General features: G+C 41.3%; 1 protein-coding gene and 1 pseudogene across 1 annotated transcript; one reads left to right on the plus strand and one right to left on the minus strand.

Annotated features, from left to right (window-relative positions):
• Positions 1-8797: 8797 nt before the first annotated feature.
• On the minus strand, positions 8798-15624 carry LOC122354324 (ADP-ribosylation factor GTPase-activating protein 1-like). The gene is given in 15 exon segments (XM_043252497.1): positions 8798-9041; positions 9830-9878; positions 10846-11062; positions 11494-11549; positions 11793-11822; positions 12564-12600; positions 13295-13351; positions 13423-13499; positions 13502-13533; positions 13675-13764; positions 13834-13934; positions 14080-14290; positions 14335-14432; positions 14550-14614; positions 15373-15624. Coding segments are annotated over 14 exon segments (1359 nt in total). The 5' UTR covers positions 14610-14614; positions 15373-15624.
• A 4343-nt stretch (positions 15625-19967) lies between these two features.
• LOC122353653 lies at positions 19968-21633 on the plus strand (annotated as a pseudogene).
• Positions 21634-25000: the final 3367 nt, after the last annotated feature.

Genomic DNA, 25000 nt, shown 5'->3' on the forward strand with positions numbered 1-25000 from the left:
TGCAGTATGTGTTTGCCAGCATCATCCATAGCCTCATCTGCCTCAGTAGCAGCTCCAGCCACCATAATCATGCGTGTAATGTTGTGCGACTGCCAGTGTCTTGTGATATATTTAATGTGTGTCTGTCTAGTGTATGTGTGTGTATGTCTTAATCCATCATCACGATCTTGCAAGTGCCGTGTGTGTATATATCTCTGCGTCATAATTTGATCAAATCACTGGAGCATGCGTGTGTGTGTGTGTGTGTATGTGGCTCTGGTCATGCTGTGCTTTCACACTGCCAGGTGTGGTGAGCTCTTGTGGTGGCAATGGTCTCCTGCGCCACCCGCTGGTAGAGAGCTGTGGCTGTTATTTCTGCAGCACCATGCTCCTCGAGGATGGCCAGAGAAGCGCTTCAGGATCGACCACGTCCACTGTAAACTAGATTCACGTACCCATGATCACAGTCATACCTTTATACTCTATCCTTAGCTCACACAGGAATGTGTTTTGAATTTATTTCTGAAAGAGTAGTGTCTTCAAGTCTGATCTAGTCGCTGGCAGTAATTTGATCAAGCCCACTGTTTCTCTTGTGAATGTATGTTGTGTTTAGTGTTCTTCTATAGTCTGCAGTTGAATCATTATTTAAATCTTCAAAGTCATGCATTGTAGAAGAATCACTCTATTATGCTGATTTACCTGCTCAAAGAAGCTTTTCTGATTATTATCAATGATGCTAACTGTTTTTTTTTTAAAGATTCACCAAAATACCGTTAAAGTTTTTAACAGCATTTGTTTGAAACAGAAAATCTTTTGTAACATAGAAATGTCTTTACACATTTGATCAGTTGAATGCATCTCAGGCTGAATTATTGAACTGATCTCCAAACTTTTTGAATGGCCCCGATACACATGACTTATTAACTAGATTAGATTAGGTGCACTCATCATTTATCCCCTCTCCACATCTGTTCATACTCTTTCCCTGTAATCGAAATGTCATAAAGCTTAAAACAATGAACTTCATTAAATCCTGAAGTCTGCCAAAGAAATGTACACACGAACCTTGTTTCCCATTTTAGATCTTTCTGCTTATGTTTACTATCAATAAGTGTTTTATTGTTTTCAATGGTGTAGTGAGCAGGAACAGCTTCTTTAGACAGAGACAATGTGTTTTACTTGCCTGTTTTGATGAAGACACAGAAATCAGATCCCAGGGAGACGATGCCGTGATCCATGAGCTCCAGAAAGGCAGTGAGAGTGAAGGCCAGCATCTCTCCAAAACTACGGACTTAGTTGCCTCCTCAGATCCCTACATCTCATAGTTATATTCTTAGATTCTTTTCCCCATTTCTTTTCAAGTGTATTTACAAACAGGTGATGGAAAAACCATGCTGAAAGATTCTAATTTTGGAATAAATTACACTTTATAATATACTACCCACAGGAGAGAACCCTTATTTTTAAATAGAAATATTACTGTTTTTACTCTATATCTTGATCAAATAAATAAACAGAGAGAGAACTGTGAACAGAAGATAGTGTGCATATACAGCATTAACTAAAATAGATTTACGGTCTGTTTCAGCAGCTAAAATAGGATTTAAGTGGCTTGCAGACTGATAACATATTAATTCCAAACACAATGAAGAGGGCTTTTCATCCTTTCCCTTAATGACCGACTTCCTACTTCACAGTGAACATCTCTACGGTCTGTGGGGTGCAGGAAGCAACATTATACTGCGTGCACGATCAAAAATATTTTTATGTGTTTCAGCCGGTTTCACCGAAAAGGAGCTACAGAAGGCCGTGCTGGGTGCCCGCTCTCCACACCAGCATCGCCAGGCTGTGACCAGAGCCACTCCATGTTGATGAACTCCGTGGCTGAAGGGTGGGGTCAGCGGAGGCTTGGCCAGCTCTTTCCAGAGCCGCTCCAGCCTGCTTGTCGATGCCCGTGGGGCCGGATCGACTCCAGCAGCCATGCCGAGCCGCTCGCATCTGGCACCACAAACACAGAGTTAGGAGGCGGAGAGCGGGCCAGTCAGCGGAGGCTCCTCAGGGACTTCTGGGAGAGATGGCCGGTCGGAGGATGGTGCCGTTCTTCATTTCCACACAGCGGCTCTGAAACCACCACGACACACCTCACTGTCTCACTGCACCTAGCGAGTGTATGTGTGTGGATCACCAGCGTGAATGATCCTTGATGAATGACCTGCTTTCGGTGATGTAGAGCTGGGGGGCGTCAGTAATGCATAGGCGAACTGCTCCGAACCCGACTTAGAAGATATCTAACAATTGCCACATCCAGTCACCTCCACCTTCATGATTTAGTAATGAATTGACTGACAGTTTAAAGAACTAAATCTTGAGGATTTTATATTCACAGCCTCTGCCAAGGCATTCTGTGTCAATATCAGTAATTCTCTGAATGATGCATTTTCTCTTCCAATATTTTTGAGCCTCACTTTATACCTCAGTATATATTGCTTTTTGTTGTTGTTTTTCTGAATAATACGTATTAAAATATTGAACTAAAAGAAGTACTGCCCATCTTCACAGAAACACTATTGCTTATTACTAAATGTGCCTCAATCCCAAGTTCTGAGATTAGTTTTACAATCTTAACTATTTGATTGCATAGTAGAAGCACAATTGTGAGTATCGTCTGAGAGACCGAAAGATCAGGAGGCATCCAGCGAAAGATCTTCCAGCATGAAATCCCATATGTGGATTTTTTACAGTTTCTCTGAATCTTTTTGATGATTTTGTGTAGATGATAGAGATATCATGGGGACTTTTCAGAGAGCACTGCCCACAAGGTTACTGGATTTCTGCAGGCCGGGAGTTCTTTAAGAAAGCTAATCACACTCTTAGACATTTGTCAAACTTGTTTTTAGATGTTCTCTCAGGATAGAATCTTTTCAAAATGTATAAATGTTTGAGCCTCTGTGTGCCGAGCTGCTTCCCTTTGAGATCAGTAGCAGGCATTAGAAACGAGAAGGAGCTTCGTTTAGTGGATAAAAGACTTCTCTATAAACTGTCTGTGAATAAGATATCGGCTCTCGATGTGATTGGCAAAATCTTCAATTATAAAAAAACACCCCCCAAAGTTTCAGTTGTATATCTATGCATTTTTCTCAGTTTTATCTCTGATATAAAAATAAAAGGTGATGTGGAAAAAGTTAGAATGGCATTTAATCCTGTGATTGTGATTTCTGATAAAATGAACCGAGCAGCTGTACATGTTCTCATGTTTATGATGAAGCAGAACAACTACTCTCTCTTAGTCTGGCTGCTTTCTGAAGCAGTTTTACACACACTCATTACGTTTGCCTTCCAGAACTGGGGGCTGTTTCTGCATGCTGTAAACTCTTTCCCTGCTATTGCTGCCTGAAGCACGCTCAATCAGCTTTGGGCTAGATCTTCTGTCTCATCTTCACTAAACACTTTCAGCAGCTCCAGGTGAAGGCTGTGTGTGTCTGCTCTGGTAGAGTGCGCTTATAGCGATTGCCAGACCCATCTCTTATCACGGAGAGAATCCTGTGCTCCTCTATGAGGCATTGGAGTGTTTATCTTTTCTGTGGCTTCAAGCTTCGCTCTTCACTGATAGAAACCATTTGAAAACAAGGTTAAATGTGTGTCAAAAGCGTCGTGAAGAGGCCCAGATGTGTCTGTCGGGGATGTGTCCACTGAGATCTCACTTATGGATTTGCTTGGTTTCCCTGCGGTTCCGTGCCGGCGTGGCGGTAGACCTATCAAAACGGGGCGTGTCTGTTTGGTGATTTTATAATAACAGCAGCTGGCTAAACAACTTCCCCACCTTTCATGTTTCTAAAGATCTAAGCGGTCTGTTGATGCTTTCAGTGTGTCTGCAAAGTCCACGATATGTTTAACTTTGAATAAAGCACACAATCACCTGAGAATTAACTCTCTACTGTCATATGGTTTTTGTATTTGTTATTCACGGAGCTTGAAATTAGAATCTCTCTCTGCCACTTAAAAGATTAACATGGAAGAGTTTTACTCACTACTGCCATGGCGTTGATCTCAGTGTAATCTTTATCATCACCTTCCCTGATGATGGGCCTTAGCCAACTTCTTCTGCAACACACAGATAAGCACACACACTTTACACACTCAAGTCCCGTTCGTCTCAAACAGCACATGCGAGCTCTCTAATAATACAGCACAATTTAAATAAGGTCATAGGCTAGTCATGCTCCTTAACTGCATACCAAAGAAACTAAAGGTTTTATGCTCTGTGAGAGAAAAAACAACCTCAAACAAAGCCAGCTGAAGAGCATTAGTGTGAGTAGTGAGGAAGACCACGACTAAGTTAACTCTACCTGGTCAAACTCCAATGAGCTGGCGTTAGCTCAGGAACCACTCGATGGCCACCTTCACGATGTCTCAATGGAGCGGCATGCCAGGCACGCCGGCCCTGAGAGAGAAAACAGCCGGCATCAGCTCACAGCTCCTCAGGAAGCTCACATCTACAGCTCTTCTTCTTAGTTCTCTCTGATTGGTAGTCAGAGCGTCTCTTCCCGCTCATCTGCATCTCTGTCAGCTTCACAGGGAGCTCAATGGCGTCCAGTGGCTCTGCTGTGAATCTCTTCCGTGTGAGCGCCGCTCGGGATCAGTATACCACGCACTCGCTCCAGAGTCAAGGACTTGGACGCGTTTTTCTCACAGAAATACAAACAGACTCCAGAATATGAATCTCTGTCTAACTCTGAATCTGTGGAGCGTCTGGTGTGACAAAAAGGATTATAATGACAGAAATAACGTAAAATTGATGATTCTTAAATATTTTTGTTTATGTTTTAAACAAAAGAATAACATTGCTTTAAACTGCTAAGGAAAATATGTATATACTGTATGTTATGAACTCTAGTGAAATATGATTGTGTAAGGTTTTCTCAGACAGTAATGTAGTAATACACCAAATTACTGGACTGAAAATGCTTTGGAATAAATGAGTCAGAAACAAATGCGTTTGCTGGGATTCTCGGCTGCAGGGGAAGTTTAGAGAAACATCTGAGGCAAACTGATACTAATCAGCATCCAGCAATCATTGGTTCTTCATCAGTTCATCCACTGGTAACTAGCTATCTTTTTACGTCTCTGACTCAACACTTGAGTGAAACGAGCTGCATGATCTCTACACAGACAGGGACGTCTTCTAGCGTCTAGCCTTCTAACCCGACCAGTACAGCCAGAGTTATCTCCGGGGCTGTATTACTGGTCAGATCACGACACGCAACGACACACACGAACCTTCCTAAACGTGCAGCGATCGGACGATGGGCGTCGATGTAATGCGGATTAAAGCCGCTTCGGTCGCGTTCTCAGAGTCATCGCAAATGCATCGATCACAAAAACGTCAAGCTGAAAATCCGCACCGAATCGCCGGAAACGCGCGCAAGCGCGCAGATGTGAACGCGTTGATCGTGTTTATGATGCGATGGCTCGCTTTTCATTTACCAGCTCGATGTTCTTGCCTAAAAACGAGCGATAAAACGGCGATGTTGTGCTCGAGCTGCTGTTCAGATGGAGACTGATGGGCGGAGTTACGCCATCATCTTCTTCATCACCAGCACCAGCACCACCTCACTTCTTCATTCTGATGCGCACGTTCATCTGATATAAATCCAGTTTAGAGAATCCGGTAGAGAGAATCATATATCGCTTTTAGTCGGTTTAACTGGATGCGAATGATGAGAACCCTCCGTATGACCCGCCCACGCCGCTCTCCAGCCAATCAGCACTCGAGCAGCGGTTATCGACGCGCGCAAGCACCGCCCTATGATTCACTGCAGCAGCATCAGTCCCACAACTAGTTTTGGTTGGCGGTGACTGGTTAACTTCAGACAGGTGGGTGAAGTAACTTGGCTGTAGAAGTGCTGCGGATTTCAGCCCTAACTTACCTCAGATACTCATGAACTGCTGAAACGCTACAAAATGCTGCTGAGATGAAAAAACATGGCATGTGGAGGATGAATGTAGTGTATCTTGAACAGAATTAAATATAAAAATACAAATGTTCACTAAGACAGCACTACTTATCCGATGGACTCGGCTATCATGTCAATCATGAAAATATTTCCACTGTATAAAGTGCACTTAAATCATCAAGTGTTATATAAATGCAGACAGAGTCTGTCAGGAAAGAAGAAGAAGAAGAAAGAAGAAGAGACAGCATTAACTGCACCTGTTTAATCACAAACATCCATCATGAATGAACTTATCCTTCTCTCCTGTCACCTCTGGATCTTTCATGGTCTTGTACATGTTTTTATAGTCTTTTGGACTGTAAGCCGTTGTTATGGTTACAGCTTTAGCATCTCTCTGTCGTCATGAAGCGAATGGGAGTATAATATCTAGGTTTGTTCATAAGCCCTGTGCTGGACTCACGACCCCGCAGAGAATCATCCACTTCTGACTGTAATATTACATTTCTATTCAGGATTTCAAGCAGCACACACTAGTCATAAAACACAGAACATCAGAACTTCAAATGTGTGTATAAAGATCATGAGCAATAACACTTAAGCATCTCTAAACTGATACTGTATCACAGTAGTTACAGCACCTAAATCATAAACATTACATATTTCTGGACATATAATGCAAGGATTCCCGAACTGGGTAACCTTTTGGGTAACTTTTATAAGATCATAAAGCTAATAAAACAATAAAAACAATCCAAATGAAACACTAATGAAAAATACATATATTTTTTTTGTTTCCCTCCATGTCATGTTAACGTCAATCAACATCAAAAAACTATGAACTATGCAAATATGTTGTTCAAGTTAAATGAACATTTTTGGGGACTTCAAGCTAATATTTTAGATCATATAGCATTGGCTCCCAAAAATGTTTGGGTAAAATAATAAATAATCTTAGAGTAATGGTTTGTTAAAAAATGTTAGAATCTATCATCATTCAGTTTCATATCATTCTAAACGTGGGACACAAATGTTTTTTTTCCCCCACTGCTCTTCAAATAATGAAAAAACAAGAGGACTGAATCATCAAGAGCTGAAGAGACACCAGACCGATGTATTTCCATCATCACCCATGTCCTGCTCTCACTAAGAGCAAGTTGAGCCCTTTCTGAAGTCAAAACAAGTGATTTTCTTTAATTAGGGTTGTAATATTAAGTGCCTCAGATGAAGATTGATCTTCTCAGAAGTTTGAGTACAGCTCTACCAGAGAGGTGCAGGATGTAGTCGGTGTGTTGTGAGGACTCGGTGTGGTTTGCCCATGCTAGCTAATTGAGGACCAGGCCTGTTGCTACTTTCTGGATCACCGCATAGGTTCAGGCTTTGTTCACACCATGTCATAATTTACGGTAATTTCAAGATAATGTGACATTCTACAAGATTGTGCACCTGAGCACCAGACTCATTTAGAGCACTTCACAGCCATTGATGGTGCCACAGAAACACAATTCAGAGCCAAAGTAGTGAAAAACGTCACATTGTCTCAAAATGTATTATCAGCATCAAAACGGACAAGCAGCTAAACTCCCCTCCTGACAGAAATCCCATGTGCCTTTATGACCCTGCAGCAGCGAGGCTGTGTTTATGGAGAACAGGAGACCGAGCCTCGAGGGACTTCATGTGACTCAGACATTTCTCTTCATCAGATCACAGCCAGAGCCTTTGTTTGTGGTCCAAGTGTTTCAGTGAAGAGACTCCTGATTCCTAAAGATGCACTCTCAGATGAATATCACGCCCAACCATCACATCACATCACATCTGCCATTTTAACTTTCATGTCATGACTTTCTCAGATTCGAGTTACACAGGAGACAAAGTTCAGGTGGTGTCTTAAGCTTTATTAGCTATACTATTTAACTAACAGAATATAGTGTATCTCACCCATGTTCCTCAGACACAGCAGGCGTTGTCACTATTCAAACATACATAGCAGAGATGTGCTAGTCGGGTACATCCACAGAGCAGCAGATGTCCATCAACTCATGAACACGTGATGTGTGGAGAACAGCAATACTCAACAGCATCATAAAGGGATTCGGGGTGAGCGACAAGAAATACCAGAAAACAACCACCACATATTACTGAGGTGAAGGAGAAAACATCCCGTTTGCTTGAAATCACAAATAAAAGACCAAATAAATGAGAGACATGAATAAATAATGAGTGTTTGATGTCCAAGTCTTGTGTTTACTAATGAACTCTGAGATATTTTGTTCTTTCATGTAATCCAAGAGCACAAGCACAGCACATTTCACATCTGGAATGACAACATGAAGTTCAACAAAGCAGTTATTAGAGAACGAAGAAACAAACAAAACATGACTACAAAAGAAAAAGAACATTAGCGATGTCCAAAAAGGCCATGAGGTGATGGATGATGAAGCACAGCGTCATGCTCCTACATGGGTTTGGTCGTTTCTGATTATATTGAGAACAGGAAGCATTTGAACAACTCTGCTGATAAAAATGATTTTTCTCTGAATAGGAATCTGTTTGACAGCTCATCGTATACACACACACACACACACACATAATGAACACATACATATAAAATAAAAAGCCATGAACAAACAGGAGTCTGTCATGGCGCAGGAAAGCCACTGCCCGATCTGGTTTTGATCTACGGACCACAAACAGCAGATGACATACAGATCTCTGCTGGTGTCAATATCAAACATTATACTGTAATATTAAAGCGCCTCCGTCCATGGACACAGACGTCTGAAAGATCTTTATCGACTCATTCTCAACAGAAAGGAGAAAGGACAGGCGAAGGAGGGCCCGTCCGGCAAAAGCAGGCGCTGAGGCCTCTACCAGCCGCTGTTGTCCAAGAGTCCTCGGCCGGCTTCGACAGGCTCTTCCTGTCTTGCCGTCTCAGCCTTCTCCCAGTCGTTGTCCCAGGTCTCCCAGCTGTCTGCAGCATTCTTCTTGTTGTTGGACTGATCTTCTGAGCCTCGCTCTACAGAGTTGCTGCTGAGAGCCGTGTTACTACCGAAGGTTTCCCAGAAGTCCCGCTTGCCCCTGGTTCTGATATCCTTCCTCAGTAAAGCAGAACTGAAAACCAAACAGCACAACAAACAACGTCTCTTTTCTTTGTCTTTTGATTGGAATGAGTGCAGGAAATACTTTCCAGAAATCTAAGGACCTGAAATCATTACAGAGAAATAATAATAATAAAAAAAAAAAAAACCCTGCCTGGATGGTAAAATGATTCTTGACTTAAAAATACACTATACCTACATTATACATTTACATACATTACTACACATGCATTATATGCTGAATTTATTTACAGTAAGTATAGTGATATTTTAAAACATTACTACAATTTAAAGCGGTCATTTATTTCTGTGATGATGCTGAATATTGAGCTGTGCATTACTCCAGTGTCACATGACCCTTCAGAAATCAGTCTCATATAATGATTTACTGCTCAAGAAACATTTCTGATTATCATTTCGGTTGAACAGAAAGTGCAGAAGAACAGCATATGCAAAGAACTACTTTTTTTCTGCATTAAAACGATCTGCTGAATGTAAAGCCTGCCACTATAGATTATAAATAAACATGATTACGGTAGAAAAGGTTTAATTTTATATTAGAAATCATTTAGGTTGTAAATCTAGATTCTACAGTGATCCCTGATGAACGCTCATCACGTGTGAACAGAACCAGGATGTTGACAGTCAGATATTGTTTAGCATGCTGCATTCTCCTTTTATTATAAATGTAATGTTTGAAACTCACGAACCGCTGAAAATGTATTTGTACAGAATTCTCTTCGCTTAGTGTTTCTGAGTCAGTCTGTAATTACCCATCATCAGCAGCCTCCTGTTTCCCACCGAAGAAGCGAGGTCATGTCCTTCCAGCCTTTAGCTCCTGCTCCTGAACCTGAGCGAGACACAGAGCACTCATCAGGACCAGCTCCACGCCGAAGCAGACCCCTTCATCATCGCTGCGCTGGGATCTCTTCAGGACACTTCTTTTGAATATAGGCTCATCTTCCAGCTCCCCTACAGTTAAACAGTTTTACCGTTCTTCAGTCCATTCAGCCGATCTCTGGGTCTGGAGATAGCACTTTTAGCTTAGCATAGATCATTGAATCTGATTAGACCGTTATCATCACGCTCCACGAGTTTCTATATCTTTCCTACTTAAAACCTGATTCTTCTATAGTTATGTATCAAGACTGTTTGGAAAAGTGTGATTTTCTGATATTACACAGCGCCTGAAAACAGTCCCCAGCTGGGAAAAATATCAAGTGTTGTGTCATTTCTGAGCGAGATGCTAACGGTCTAATCAGACTCAATGATCTATGCTAAGCTACAGCTGAAAGCCAGTCCGGAGATCGGCTCAATGGATTCAAAAGCGGTAAAACTCAACATAAACTAAATGTAAAAGTTGGAAAATTAGCCGTTTTCAAAAATAGTGGAGTATTCCTTTAACTAGAATTTTTAAATCAATTTTATGAACTCTATCAAACTTTCAGTCTTTTTTTTTTTTTTTGGTCATATATAATTTTCAAAAACAGCTTTAAATTGACTCATTTTGCCACATCAGACTCACTTTGTTCCAGCAGCGTGAAAGGGCCTTCTGGTTATTTTGTTAAACAGTATTACAGTAAACATGAGAGGAGTTCATTTTAAAGACCCCATGAAACAGTTCTCTTCTTTTCTATTAAACATGTTTGGGGCTCATTCTTGGAGCCTGAGAGACACAAAGATAATTAGAGTCATCCATACTTCAGTCAGTTCTTCCAGAGAGATACGGTACAGATGAGAGAAGTGTTTCTGAGCTAGAAGCACAGAGAGCTGTACTCTGGACTGTCATGGGGTCTTTAATACAGGCGTCCGTAATTACTGCCCGATTTCCAGAGTCTTCATTACATCTAAATCATCGTACTCACCACCGTAATCACAGCGGCAGCACAAAAAGAGAAAGAAAAGTGAGTTGAGAGAGAGAAAGAGCAGAGGTTTCCGTCTGATCACGTCAGACGAGCGCGAGCCGCCTCGTACCTTGGTGGCCAGACCGCTGATGCCCACGGCCATTTCATCAAACAACTTTCCCTCCTTCACCTACAGTCAGAGCAGCGTTAGAAAGAAACTAGCTTGATGAGGACTTCTGGACGAAGCTCACACACTGCTGAAGATCAGCCAACAAAAAAACTACAAAACAGCGTCGTGTGACACTGAAGACGCTGAAAACTCAGCTGCGCTTCACAGAAATTAATCACACTTTAACATTCACAGAGAAAACAGAGCTTTTATATTCTAGTAACATTTCACAATTTTCGCTGTATTTTTAATCAACTAAATACAGTCCTGGTCAAAAGAGACTTTTTCAAAAACATAAAAATCTTACCTTCTGAGCGCTAACCTGCACGCGTTTACTTGCACACAAAATCAGTTTGATAATCTAAAGGTACTCGGGCTTGAGGACAACCTGTCCCTGACTTCTCAGAAACACACTCGCTCTTAACTAGACTAGTAAGAAGCGTGCTAGTTACCTTCTCCTGTGTGGGCTTGATCACACTGTCATTCAGCGTCTGTCCCAGCTGGTGGCCTGAGAGAAACCTGCGGGTCACACACACACCATAATCTCCATCACACACACACACACACACACAGCTGATGAAATCACGAGACCATCGGCACTGAGGAGGCATGATCTGACACGTGGACAGTCACGCAGACTGCGTTTTTGAGCCAAGTCAAGTTATGATGTGCATGGTGAAAACGAGCAGCACCTGCACACACACACACACACACACACACACACGAGCATGCAGCATGCGGGGAGTGTTACATGGCTCTGGCGGTGGTTTATAGCCCGTAACTTCATCCAGAGCAGCAGCAGAGACAGAATAAAGCAGCGTGTATAAACTACAGACACAGAGTCTGCTGCACTTCAGGGAATAGTTCACACAAAAATGAAAACCTGCTTAGAATGTGCTCCTCCTCATTCATCTGAGCATGAGTTTGTTTCTTCAATCAATCAATCATTTTTATTTCTATAGCGCTTTTAACAACACAGGTTTCATCAAAGCACTGTACAGTATAAAGTAGAAGAGTACACTGACAGGGATGTATAATGAAGAGAGTGAACAGTTTCTTATTAAATGCAGAGACGGTCTCTGGAATCAATTAAAGCGTCAAATCACTAGAAGTTAAGTGATTCATCATGTTTATAGAAATGCGTCTCTGCTTCAGCGTCTCAGCAGATGTGAATGGGTGCCGTCAGAACGAGAGTCTGAACAGCTGATAAAAACACTTCAAACTGTGGCCTCTGGCTAAAACCGTCTCAGTCTCATTCTGGCTGGCACCCATTCACTGAAGACAGAGCATCCTTTGATGATCTTGTGTGATCAGAGTGAACATCTCATTTCTGAGTGAACTACTCCTTTACCACGGTCTGTGTTTCTCACGCCACTCTTCATTCAGATTGTGATAGTTTTGTTCTTAAACACCAGCTCTTCAGCATCTTACAACGATCACTCTTTTTTGGTTTTCTTTTACAATAAGATTCAGATAAGAGATATAAGAGATATTAAGCAGACTCGAGTCTTCATGAGGAGACGTACCTTCAGAGTCGCTTGGTTGGCCAGTTTAGTGGTCTGTGAAGGACAGAAGATGAAAGTGTCTTTATAATCACAACCTCATTAGTGATTACACAGCAGCGTGTGTGTCTGTCTGTCTGTGTGTGTGTGTGTGTGTCTGTGTGTGTGTGTGTGTGTCTGTCTGTGTGTGTGTTTGTCTGTGTGTGTCTGTCTGTCTGTCTGTGTGTGTCTGTGTGTGTGTGTGTGTGTGTGTGTCTGTGTCTGTGTCTGTCTGTGTGTGTCTGTGTCTGTGTGTGTGTCTGTCTGTCTGTGTGTGTGTGTGTGTGTCTGTGTGTGTGTGTGTGTGTGTCTGTCTGTGTGTGTGTCTGTCTGTGTGTGTCTGTCTGTCTGTGTGTGTCTGTGTGCGTGTGTGTGTCTGTGTGCGTGTGTGTGTCTGTGTGTGTGTGTGTGTGTGTGTGTGTGTGTGTGTGTGTCTGTCTGTCTGTCTGTGTCTGTCTGTCTGTCTGTGTGCGTGTGTGTGTCTGTCTGTGTGCGTGTGTGTGTGTCTGTCTGTCTGTGTGTGTGTGTGTGTGTGTCTGTGTGTGTGTGTGTCTGTCTGTGTGTGTGTTTGTCTGTGTGTGTCTGTCTGTCTGTCTGTCTGTGTGTGTGTCTGTGTCTGTCTGTGTCTGTCTGTGTGTGTCTGTGTGTGTCTGTCTGTCTGTGTGTCTGTCTGTCTGTGTGTCTGTCTGTCTGTGTGTGGTAATGTACTTACACTGTCTTTAGCGACCGAAGCAAACTTACTGGCTCCCACGGTGAAGCTGCTCCAGCCCTGAAACACAGACGAGGTTCAGGACGAGTGAGGGACAGAGCGTGATTGAATGAAAGCTGCCGCGGTGTTACCGAGTAGATGGAGGACATGGCGTTGTTCACAAAGTCCTCATCTTTCTTGGGCGGGTTGGGAGTGTTTCCAAACCCACATATCTATTCTCCTGCGCCCCGGTCGCTCCGGCGCTGAAACACAGAACCCTTTTAAAGCACGTCTTCTCTTAGTGTCCTGAACGTGACACACGGGTGTCTTGTCAAGATTCAGGGTCAGTTTCCATGCGATGCGTATATTAGCGTTTAATAGAAACGAGTGAAGCACAAGCTCACTTCTGGTAGGAGTTGACGTCGTCGCTCAGCCAGTCCTCGAAGGCCTTGTCCGAGGAGTGCGTGTGGTTCTGACCCGCAGCGGCACTGGACCTGAAACGACAGGCGCTCTGTTAGCCGTCAGCACGGCGCGCTCACAGAGAGTCCGTCTCGGGGCAGTACCGGTGCGCAGCACTCAGGCCGCTCTTGGCCTGCGGAGGAGTCCAGTTCCTGGCGGGAGAGTTCTCCATCGTCCACTCCTTCCCTTCGGCCTGAGTCACCACCTTCAGCACGGATACACACACACTTCAGACACTCAACAGACAGGTTGTTGAGAAGACCTCTAGCTTTCTGTTTCTTTATGTGATATGGCAATAGCTCAAGTATAAGATATATAATGGTTTAAAATGAAGAAAGTGTTGAAGGGACCTTGTCTCTGAAGAGCGCAGCGGCTTTGCTGTTGTATTTCTCCTGCAGGCTCCAGCTGGGGTCGTAGTCGTCCTGCAGCTCCAGGAACATACGGAACTTCCTGTTTCCTCCGACCTTCATCTTCTCCAGCTCCAGGTCCTTCCACTTGTCCATCGACACAGACCGCACAAAGCTACGAGGAGATAAACAGAGTTTATGATCATCAGACACACTTCAGATTCCTCTAAATCAGAACGGAGCTGACCTGAGATGGACCCGAGGCCCCTGTGTTTGCCCGAACACTCCAGACAGATCCAGATCCCGTACGTCACACTGACCCACTGAGGATTAAACGCTCCGTACTCGAAGCACACCTGACACACACACACACACACACACACACACACACACACACACACACACACTTGAACACACACCTCCTGAGACAGAGAGAGAGAGAGAGAGAGAGAGAGAGAGAGAGAGAGACTCACATTGTTCTCGTCGTCGGACCGGACCTCCTTCAGCACTCGTCTGGTTCTGGGACTCGCCATCGCTCCTGAAACACACTCTTATGATCTTTCAGGTGCACACGGTTAAACAAGTCTCTCAATAAAGCCTGCATTGGTTTGATCCAATATTATTCAAATCTTTTTCAACACAGTTGAGTGAAAAAGACATTTATAATGTCACAAAAGATTACCGTTTTAGGTAAATGCATTTTTAATGAAAGATATCTAAACAGAAAACATTATTTTAAATAACTAACCTATTTTAACATTTTACTGTACTTTAGATTAAAAAGATTGGTGAGCAGAAGAGACTTCTTTACAAAAAAAAACATTAAAAATCTTGCCTTTGAAAAACTGTTGCCTGTTTCTGACTGTAGAAGTGAAAGTATTAATCTGAGAGTAATGTTAAGATGTTCATGTCTTCAAATCTTGATTGTTTACAATAACTTCTATCTATTTAAAGAAACTAATTAAATCACAGCATCTGTGAAGAGTTTGAGAAACAAAAACTAAGAAAACTCAAGCTGGACATCACTCCTGAACAGAGTTTTTTATAATACCGCGAAATTCTCTGTCATGCTATAATAATAATAATAATAATAATAATATCAAATTATTCAAAAAGTGTGCTACATGTAAACTAATCTGCCATTTTGAGCACAAAATGTGTTTCAGAGGTCCTCTCCCTGATAGAATGAGATCAGTCTGTAGATGAAATAAGGCTCAGATCTCTGATGTGTTCTTAATAACTCGATCAGATTCGTGTGATATGATCGTGATGAAGATCCGACGAGTCTGTCTTTACCTGCTGGGTTTGTCTTCGGCTCTGAGGAGGAGGAGGAGGATGATGATGATGATGGTCTCTCTTCACGCGGATCTCATTCACTCATCAACAGTCACTTCAAACGATTTCCACCGAGACCAAGCGTTTCGACCACCGGCTGATCTCTACCGTTTAACGCGTTGAAACACCGGCCTGACCATCGATCGGTGCTGCGCTGGCAGACAGCGGCATTCTGGGACATCCGCGCTGCGTCACGCCTGCGTCACCGGCGTACGTCATGCGTCGTGACGCAGCCCGGAAGAGACGCGGAGCAGCCAATCAGAAGATCGCGAGACCTCACGAGACACACCCCACAGGTAAAACAACCATAAGAGATATTTATTTGAAACATTTTGCGTCATCATATGCATCCATTTGTTGTCCCTTTGACTCACTTAAAGCGACAAAAAAAGTGCAGTAAAAAGTTTTAGTGATGTAACCAGTAGAGGTCATTATTGATCTGTCTCCTATCTACACACAAGACATGGTATAATATAGAAGAACTGATTTACATTTATAAATGAATGCTTTAATCTCGAGCATAAAATCATAAAATAAATCTAAACAAGACTTTGTCTTGTTTTCTGAAATATAGAAGTTCAAGAAACGTTAGACAAACTTCATACACAGTTTTTTGTTTATTAACGCATAACACTAATTATTAATGAATTAACATATAATTATGATAATACATCCAGAAATCCTCAGTCATACTGCTTCCAAACACTATTAAATCAACATTAGGCATTTTCCACAACAAGCTGACCCTGACCCTGAGATCCGTGAAAACCTGCTGAAAGTCTGAGACTGAGCTGTTCAGCACGACTATTAAATATTATTATTATATATAGATATTAAGGGTATAAAGATTTTATAGATAGTTAAACTCTTCAGGACGTTGGGCCTCCAGAAGCAGCACTGGACCCCTCTTATATCTATATGCAGCTATAACTGTAAGAAAATCCAAGAAATTAATAAGATCCTAAGAAGAAAACCACAGCAAAACAGCTTATTTTAAGGAAATAAAGAAAAGTAAAGTACAGTAGACAGAAAACATGCAAATACTAAAACTAGACAAAGTCTTGTTTAGATTTATTTTATGATTTTATGATCGAGATTAAAGCATTCATTTCTAAATGTAAATCATGAAGTCAGTTCTTCTATATTACACCATGTCTTGTGTGTAGATAGGAGACAGATCAATAATGACCTCTACTGGTTACAGCACTAAAACCTTTTACTGCACTTTTTTAGGCACACTGTCTCTTTAAGTGAGTCAAAGGGACAACAAATGGATAGAGATGCATATGATGACGCAAAATTTTTTTAAATAAATGAATCTTGTATTATATCTGTGAAAGAACACGTGAGTCTTCTATCAGAGGAGACAACCATTGAGGAACGGACTGAAAACGTTCTGGTGGAACAAATATCATGTCTTTAACTGTGAGCAGAAAAGTTTTGGAACTGCTCTCAAAAACGGAGGAAACGGTGATGGAGAAGGGTTTTCATCAAACCCTGTAATATGAATATAAACGTGTGTGTGTGTGTGTGTGTGTGTGTGTGTGTGTGTGTGTGTGTGTGTGTGTGTGTTCAGTTTACTGAATCCAGTTTCAATTGATCATAATTATTTACAGGTGAAAGAACATGATATCAGAATGTGTTTTGCTTTTTGATAGAAACACATTTTCTCATGATGAAAAGACACGAACACATAAAGATAGAATAAAATGGATTTATTTAGTTTGAAAGCAGAGGCTGATGTTTAAAATGCCATCGTGGTGTTCGTGCAGAATCGACTCTTACTTGTGATCCACGTGTCTTTATAGTAAATATTGCCACGGGCGTGTTTAAGCATCATATCTGACAGCGCTCTTTATCTGATTTTTATTCTCCACTGTAAGACGATTTCATGCATAAGTTTGTTGTCAAGCTTGAAAAATGGCTCTACTTTACTTGGTGAACCGGAGGATCAGGAAACACATTCTTTGGCCAGCAATTAAGATCAAGACCAGAACGTCTGAGCACGTCTTCCAGTGTTGAGTGAAGTCTCGTATGTGTGACCTAGAATCTGTCCTCCGTTAATCACGTCATTCTGTGAAACATACTGGAGTTTCTGAAGGTAAAAAAGGTGGAACATCGCAACATTTCACTCGTTGAAGACAAGAAAGATCCGCAAAAACAAAGACCAGCAGGATTATCAACAAAATGTACAAAAATTGCATTTTATTTATTATCATGTTTTTGTCCAATTACATTTAGCCCCTGGAAATGGGGACTGTGTGTTATATTGTCATTCCTACGCATTTTATGTTATGAAGTCAATTTCATTTTGATTTTTTCATTTGAACTCTATTCTGAGCTGAAATTCTGAAAACCGTGTCAGTGTCCAAATATATGGAGCACGTTGCCATTATTCCCAGTAAATATATATTTTTATATTGGATTGAAATCAGGTGATATAGCGTGGGCCATTCTATTAGCTTTATCTTCTTTTTCTGAAACAAATGGAGTTTTCTTTGCTGTTTTTTGGGATCATTGGGTCTCATTCACCAAAAGACACAAAATCTATGGACGTTTTCACAAATAAATCACGATCGTAAGGAGCGGCGTGTAGCCCTAAATTCAAACAATCGAAGTTCTTTCCTTTCTCAGGAGATTCGTCGAGGGACAGGCTCCTTCCAGGGATGAAGACCAGAGTCTAAGGTATATAACCTCATCATCTTTTAAAAGTTGGCAGGTGCTGGTTAGTATTCGGGTGACTGGGATCTTGATCAGGTGGTGGGTTCGGTGGAAGACGCTAATATTAGTCCTGTCTCTTTCTCAATCTGTTTTCACAGTTTGTATCCAGACTAGATGGTGGATCAGCACCCAGAGATTATGTTCATCAGAGACCAGAACACCTAGATGCGCCCGTGGACAGATCACCAGATCCTGATGCACACACACACACACACACACACACACACACACACACACACACACACACACACACACTAAGTCATTTACACTACCTGACACAGCTGTGTTTAAAATTGAACTGGAAGTTAAGTGCTGGGCGTCGGTCAGAGGAGAACGACCCCAACTGAGTCTGGTTTCTCCCAAGGTTTTTTTTTCTCCATTCTGTATGCATGGGGTTTTGTTTCCTTGCCGCTGTCTCCTCTGACTTGCTTGGTTGGGGACACTTAACTTCTAGTGATTCAACGTCGAATTGATTCCAGAGACCGTCTCTGCATTTAATAAGAAACTGTTCACTCTCTTCATTATACATCCCTGTCAGTGTACTCTTCTACTTTATACTGTACAGTGCTTTGATGCAACCTGTGTTGTTAAAAGCGCTATATAAATAAAAATGATTGATTGATTGATTGAAGTGATGGCGTGACGCCACGGTCAGTGTAGAGTCTCCTTTGAGACGCAGACTTGTGTGTAATCTTCAATACTGATGATGGTAAGATGTGTTTCCTCATTACACTACTGGGAATTCCAGTCTTTATGGAATGGGATGTGTAAGATAATATTATTTTGTTTTTTCTGGTAAAACTTTTCAAATAACATTTGAAACTCAATAAGTCCTTTACACAGTCTGACAGAGCTGCGTTTAACATTGAACTGGAAGTGAAGTTCTGGACGTCCGGTCAGAGGAGAACTGACCCCAGCTGAGTCTGGTTTCTCCCAATGGTTTTCTTTCTTTATTCTGTATGGATGGGGTTTTGGTTCTTTATCTCATCATTATATATCACTATCACTCTATTCTCTTTGAGAAAGGTTTCTATAAATGAAAGCGATTGACTGATCATCTTTTCTCTCGTTGATCACCAAACAAACATCAGTCTATTTATCGTCAGAAGAACATTCTTCTACGTCCACAGATCCGGTGCATCTTTGCTTTTCATGCTGGTGCATTTCATCTTATGGAACATAACAATCGTAAAAATAATATTTCACTAACAAAGTGAACAGTTATACAGTTATAAAAAGTTCAACAGTTATTGGAGAATGAAATGTCACAATCATAAAATGGATTGGCGACAAATAGTTTAAGAAACAAATTGATAGAATATTGTAGAAAAAGTCTTCAGTAAACAGTTGTATGGATCAACTATAGAAACCTGTTTTTCCAGAAAAAAATTGTGAATCCATAGAAATGTCTCACATCTTAACAGTGCATAGAAATGTTTAAAAAATGAAGGTGGGGTAATGTTAAGTTTTTAAGGTGCATTTCCTGTGGAATGAGGATGTGTAGGAGAATAATATTATTTATTTTTAGTTCTGATGAAAACCGAACAGATAAGAGTTACTATTCAGACAGATCCTCATTCCATAAGATCTGTACATTTCTCAGCAGTATTTTGGCTATATAAGCTTTCACTGAACAGCACTAACACACACCGAATGAAGGACCATCCACACCGAATCCTCATCTGACAAGAGAAGGTTGTCTTCACTTCATTATCGTCACTCTGCCATTTTTTTTCATTCACAAAAATGAGATCTAGGGGTAATTCGTAATTCTATTTGATTACTTTATTGCAAGTATATGAATGAATTCTGGTTCCGAACAGGTCTGTGATTTGGAGAAATGAAGGTTTATCAGAGCGTCCTGCTTCTCTTCAGCTGCCAGTTACTTCCCACTCTGGGTAAACAAGTCTTTTTTCTTAATGAAAACACTCTGTATTTGCAGTCACTGATTATTTAGCACCTTGTTTTCACAGCTTTAGACTGTACCGTGATGAGCGGTAACCTGAAGCAGATAGACGCTGGGTCTGGTTTAGTCAGCGGAGTGAACATTTATAACGAGGTGTTCATCCTGGAAGATAACGTCTTCTCAAAGATCAACATGTCTCTGAAGCATTTCAGTGTTGGTCCTGCTGGTCAGCTCGGGGTGGATGCAGCAAACAACATCTTCAAGCTTCAGAGTGGCAGGTTTATTCAGTTTCCAGGTGAAGAGTTACAGAGGGCAAAAAAAGTTTGACATGTTTTCATTTTTAAGATTAACAATTGCAACAAGACTATTTAGCTACAGTCCCGAAGATCTCATCTTAAGGTTTATGGTTTATAAATCTGTAACACAAACGGTTGGTTGTGTCGTCAGGACTTCTCAAACAGGTGGATGCTGGAGGCGATCAGATCATTGCAGGAGTCAATATGAATGATGACATATTCTGCTTAAATATGGATGCTAACGACAAATGGCCATCCAGCAGTATTCCTTGGACTCAGATCGGTGGAAAGCTGAAGTATTACAGCTGTGGTCCGTACAGCTGCTGGGGCGTCAACAGCTACGACCAAATCTACATCAATAGGGTAATGAGTTAAATACGAGAGCTGAAGAACTGCTTCGATACACCAGGCTTCTCAAAGTACAGCAATAAAGTAGATACCATGCCAGGGTTTGAGTCTCTGACAAAACACAGTGAAAGAATTAACAAACACTTTCCTGAGGTCTGTCTTTTGGTCTCGTGCAGGATGTGTCTAATAATGCCTGTTCTGGGAGTGGCTTTGTGAATATTCCTGGACTTCTGTCCATGATTGAAGTAGCAACTGATGGCAGCGTCTTTGGTGTTAACTATCAAGGGAATTTGTACCAAGGTGAGCTGAACTCTCATGATATTACAGCTGCGGCTGCGTTTTTGTTTCAGAATTAACTATAAGCAGGTACACCATGACTCCATTTTCCAAACCATGATTTTGGCTTGTCCTGAATCGCTACGGTGCAGCTATAATAAGTGTTTCTATTCAGACTACTTAGACTGGTTTGGATAGGTATCTCTGATTCGTCATAAACATAAAAAGAGAGATCTGATCACAATGTTTCTCAACAACATGCACTCAGTTCTGTTTATTAACTATTACAAATTCCAGCTTTAAAAACTTAGGAACTACTCAAGCATTATTATTATCATTATTTTTATAAACCAAATGCTGCCTCCATGAAACCATCATTTTCTATTGCAGAACTGGCGTCTCTCGCGCCAACCCGTCTGGCACGGACTGGATCTCAATGGTTGTCTGTCCCAGCAGCCACAAGCATGTGAGCTTCGACCTGGGAGTGCTGTGGGTGGTGTGTGTGTGACGGCTCCATCCGTAAATGTACTTTATAGAGAAACAAGAATTCTCAGAGTAAACTAATTATGATGATCAAAGTCATTATTAACAGAAAGCCAAGAGCTTGATTGTACATTCTTTTCTTTTTTCTTTTCCTTCTTTCTTGTTGAATAAATAAAGCATCTATCTCATCAATGTTGTGTTTCTTTTGTGTATTGGGTGAAACAATGAAAAAACCCTAAGCCCCAGAAATGCCAGCTACGGTGGCTTTAAAATGAATATCAAAAGAGAGGTTTGACCCAAAATGTAAAAGGGTATTGAGATATCTTCTTGCACTATAGACAAGTAAACTTTGGAGAAAAGCATTTCACGAGTTTACACTTACATATAAGTAATGGCGTGCTGTCCGGGGAGAGAGGACAGAGAGCGCTCCCCCAAAGACACGGTTAAAGCAGGGATCAGGGATCTTTACTAAGATCTTTAACCTTTCCTCGACCAAAGCCAGCGCTCCTACCTGTCTGAAATGATCTGTTGGACTCATCCCTGGGCCTTAATAACGTCAGGCCTATTGCTTTCACCTCAGTGCTGATGAAGTGCTTTGAGAGACTGGTTTCACGCAGATTAAGGCCTGTCTTCCTCCGTCATTTGACCCCTATCAGTTTGCCTGAAGGGCAAATTGCTGCACAGAGGACGCCATTGTCATCATCCTCCACCGTGAAAATATATAAAGCTGCTTTTCATAAAATATACCTTTTGAAAAGTACTTTAAAATCAACCCTAAATGTCACAGGAATCCAGTGTGAGGACCTGAGGACAGGTGTGATACGCTCAGATTATCTGGTTCTAGACAGATTTCTATCAGCAGTGTTCTGGATGAGCTGCAGCTGAAGACTCATGTTCTTCACCTTGAGAACTTCATCTTTGTTTTCAAGTGCAATGACTTCAGCTTTTGACACATCCAAATGTTTAATTTCATCCATGCATTGACAGAGGGACTCAATGGGCTATAGTCTTTTGACATAATGCTAGATGAATCTGGATAGCTGTGATGGTTCCTATCTGACTTAGTGCGAGCATCTATAGGCTAAACAGGAGAGGTGCAAGAGTTGAGCCTTGTGGGACTTGTCAGGGACGTCCCTTAGAGTCATGCTCTCCTATACTCACATAATAACCTCTCCCTTCTAAGACCTGAACCATTTGAGCACCATCCCAGACAGTATGACCCAGTTTTACAGACTCTCTAGAAGCATGTTGTGACGGACAGACTCAAACACAGCACTAAAGGCTATAGCACCAGCACTGATATTTCGCCAGAATCAGAATTGAAACAAGTATCATTTATTATCTTAATGAACACTGTCTTTGTATCGTAACGCACTGGGAAACCAGATTGAAAAGTGTCCAGGTATCCATTTGAGTTTAAGTGATGTGTTCAGCTCATTAAAAACAACACCTTTTCAAAGATAGATTGGATATTGCTCTGCAAATACTCAATACGGTATTTCTGTAACAAGGATTCAGAGCCTCAGGGATCCATTTGCAGCATTTTTCTTTGACAAAGGCAAGGAGAGACGGGCAGAATTCAGTACACAGTAGAGATATTCAGAATCATAAAGAATACCAGGCCTGGGTCGAGTCGGGCGGCAAACAACCAGAGACAACGTCCAAGGGCAGGCGGCAATGGAACACAAATGAACAAACAGTTCAGGGTCATACACGAGAAAAACAGGAAACTGGGAGAACCGCTCAGAATTGTCAGCCGTGGCAAGAACAAGAACCTTTACGAATACTGAGACTCTGGAGTTGTGCTTTATACAGGAAGGAAGGGGTGTGGTAATGAGACTCAGGTGATTAGTCTTGGGTACGGCGTGATAGGGACATCTGAATCGGGCGAGAGTGTCCTCCGGTGGCGATCGGAGAGAGTTGTGAGCAATTAACAAGATGGCTCTTTTTCAGAAAGAGCTTAACATCTGTTTGTAAAAGTCCCAGAAAAAAGTGAGGCATTTGTAGCATTATCAATGACATACACCTTCAAAGTGAAGGCGGACAACGTTCTCTCCAACGTTTCCTGCAGAAAGGAAAGCACCACAACGAGCATCTCTGAAAATCCTCTCAGCAAGAGGAACCATTCAACTAATAAAACCCACTTCAGAACATAGACCTGCCTCTTAGAGAGAGCTCTAACCTGATTGAGGCTTATTTTAATTACCTTAAGCCTTTATACTCTGTATTTAAATTCTTTTTGGAAATTCTTTTTTTCCATCGTCTCTGTAATTAAGAAAACACACTGAGATTTATTGAAGCCCTATAGATTGAGCTTGAAATATTAATAATTATTGTGCTGTTTTGGGGCCCCATCTCTAATCAGGACCCTTTCAAAGGAAGGATAGAAACTTCTGAGGTTTCAAATGTTTTAATTTGTTTCCGATATTAACTAAAGCCCTGTGGTTCTGGAATGACAGGAGGTTGAGTAATTGATGAAAGAACAATATCAGAGAATATAAACAAGAAAAAGAAACTGAAATCAATCATCGACTACAATAGCACTTATTAGCAATACAAAGATTACTTATCCAATATGAATATAAATATAGAAACATTTAAGCAATATAAAAATATCCCTTAATAAATGGTTTCAGCAGCCAAGAACAACATGTATAATAGCTTCCTTGCCATTACAGGGATTTCCTGTCAGTCAGCACTGTTCAACACATCCTTAGAGCAGTGAAGATCTCCATCAGGTCTCAGTCAGAAGCATCACGCCACTAAAAATGCCAACGTCATGTATTTGATTCCCAGGAAGTGGCAGAACTTATCAACGCAATCTTTGGACACTGTGTGAATGACTTTAGATGAAATGCAGAAATATAAACACAGGACAGGAGATCACATTAATAATCAGATGATCATCTTTGAAGATCTGAGTCAATCAGGCTTTCAAGCAGAAATCTCCAAAACAAGAAAACATAACTTCCACAGAGACTAGATGTTCAGAGGCAGGAAGTAGCTTTAAACAAAACATTTGAAGTGTCTGTACTTTATCAGTGTTTTCTTATAAGAAACTTCACAACATTCTGAAGCCTAATGTTGTACTTTTTACTGCACTACATTTAAAAAAAATGAAAGGTAAAATACACATACATTATATGTTTATTTATATTTATGAAATGTAGAGCTTTTATGCATGGGAAACACTCTGGTGAAGTACAGACCTTTTTTAAAAAGTAGATTCAAAACACTTCACTGCTGTCCACAGACTCAAGACGCTCACGTATCCTAACAAACAAACCTGCTGCAGGACGACCTCTTTCACTCAGTTCAGCAGCTTTATTCATCAGCACATCTCATGTAACAGTTAGATGTTATTATGATGATTAAACAATCACTTTAATCCACACATTCATCAACAAACATGTATTTCAGTTGCATGGGGAAATTCATGAATGGATTGTTTGACTTGGCAGTTTTGTTTTTCGGCAGTCTTGACGCAAAAAACAATCCTGATCACGAATCAGAGACATTTAGGAGCAGTCTATCAGGTGTATCTGTTTTGTCTGGTGAA

The sequence above is a fragment of the Puntigrus tetrazona genome, chromosome 11 (genome assembly GCF_018831695.1).
Source record: "Puntigrus tetrazona isolate hp1 chromosome 11, ASM1883169v1, whole genome shotgun sequence".
NCBI lineage: Eukaryota > Metazoa > Chordata > Actinopteri > Cypriniformes > Cyprinidae > Puntigrus > Puntigrus tetrazona.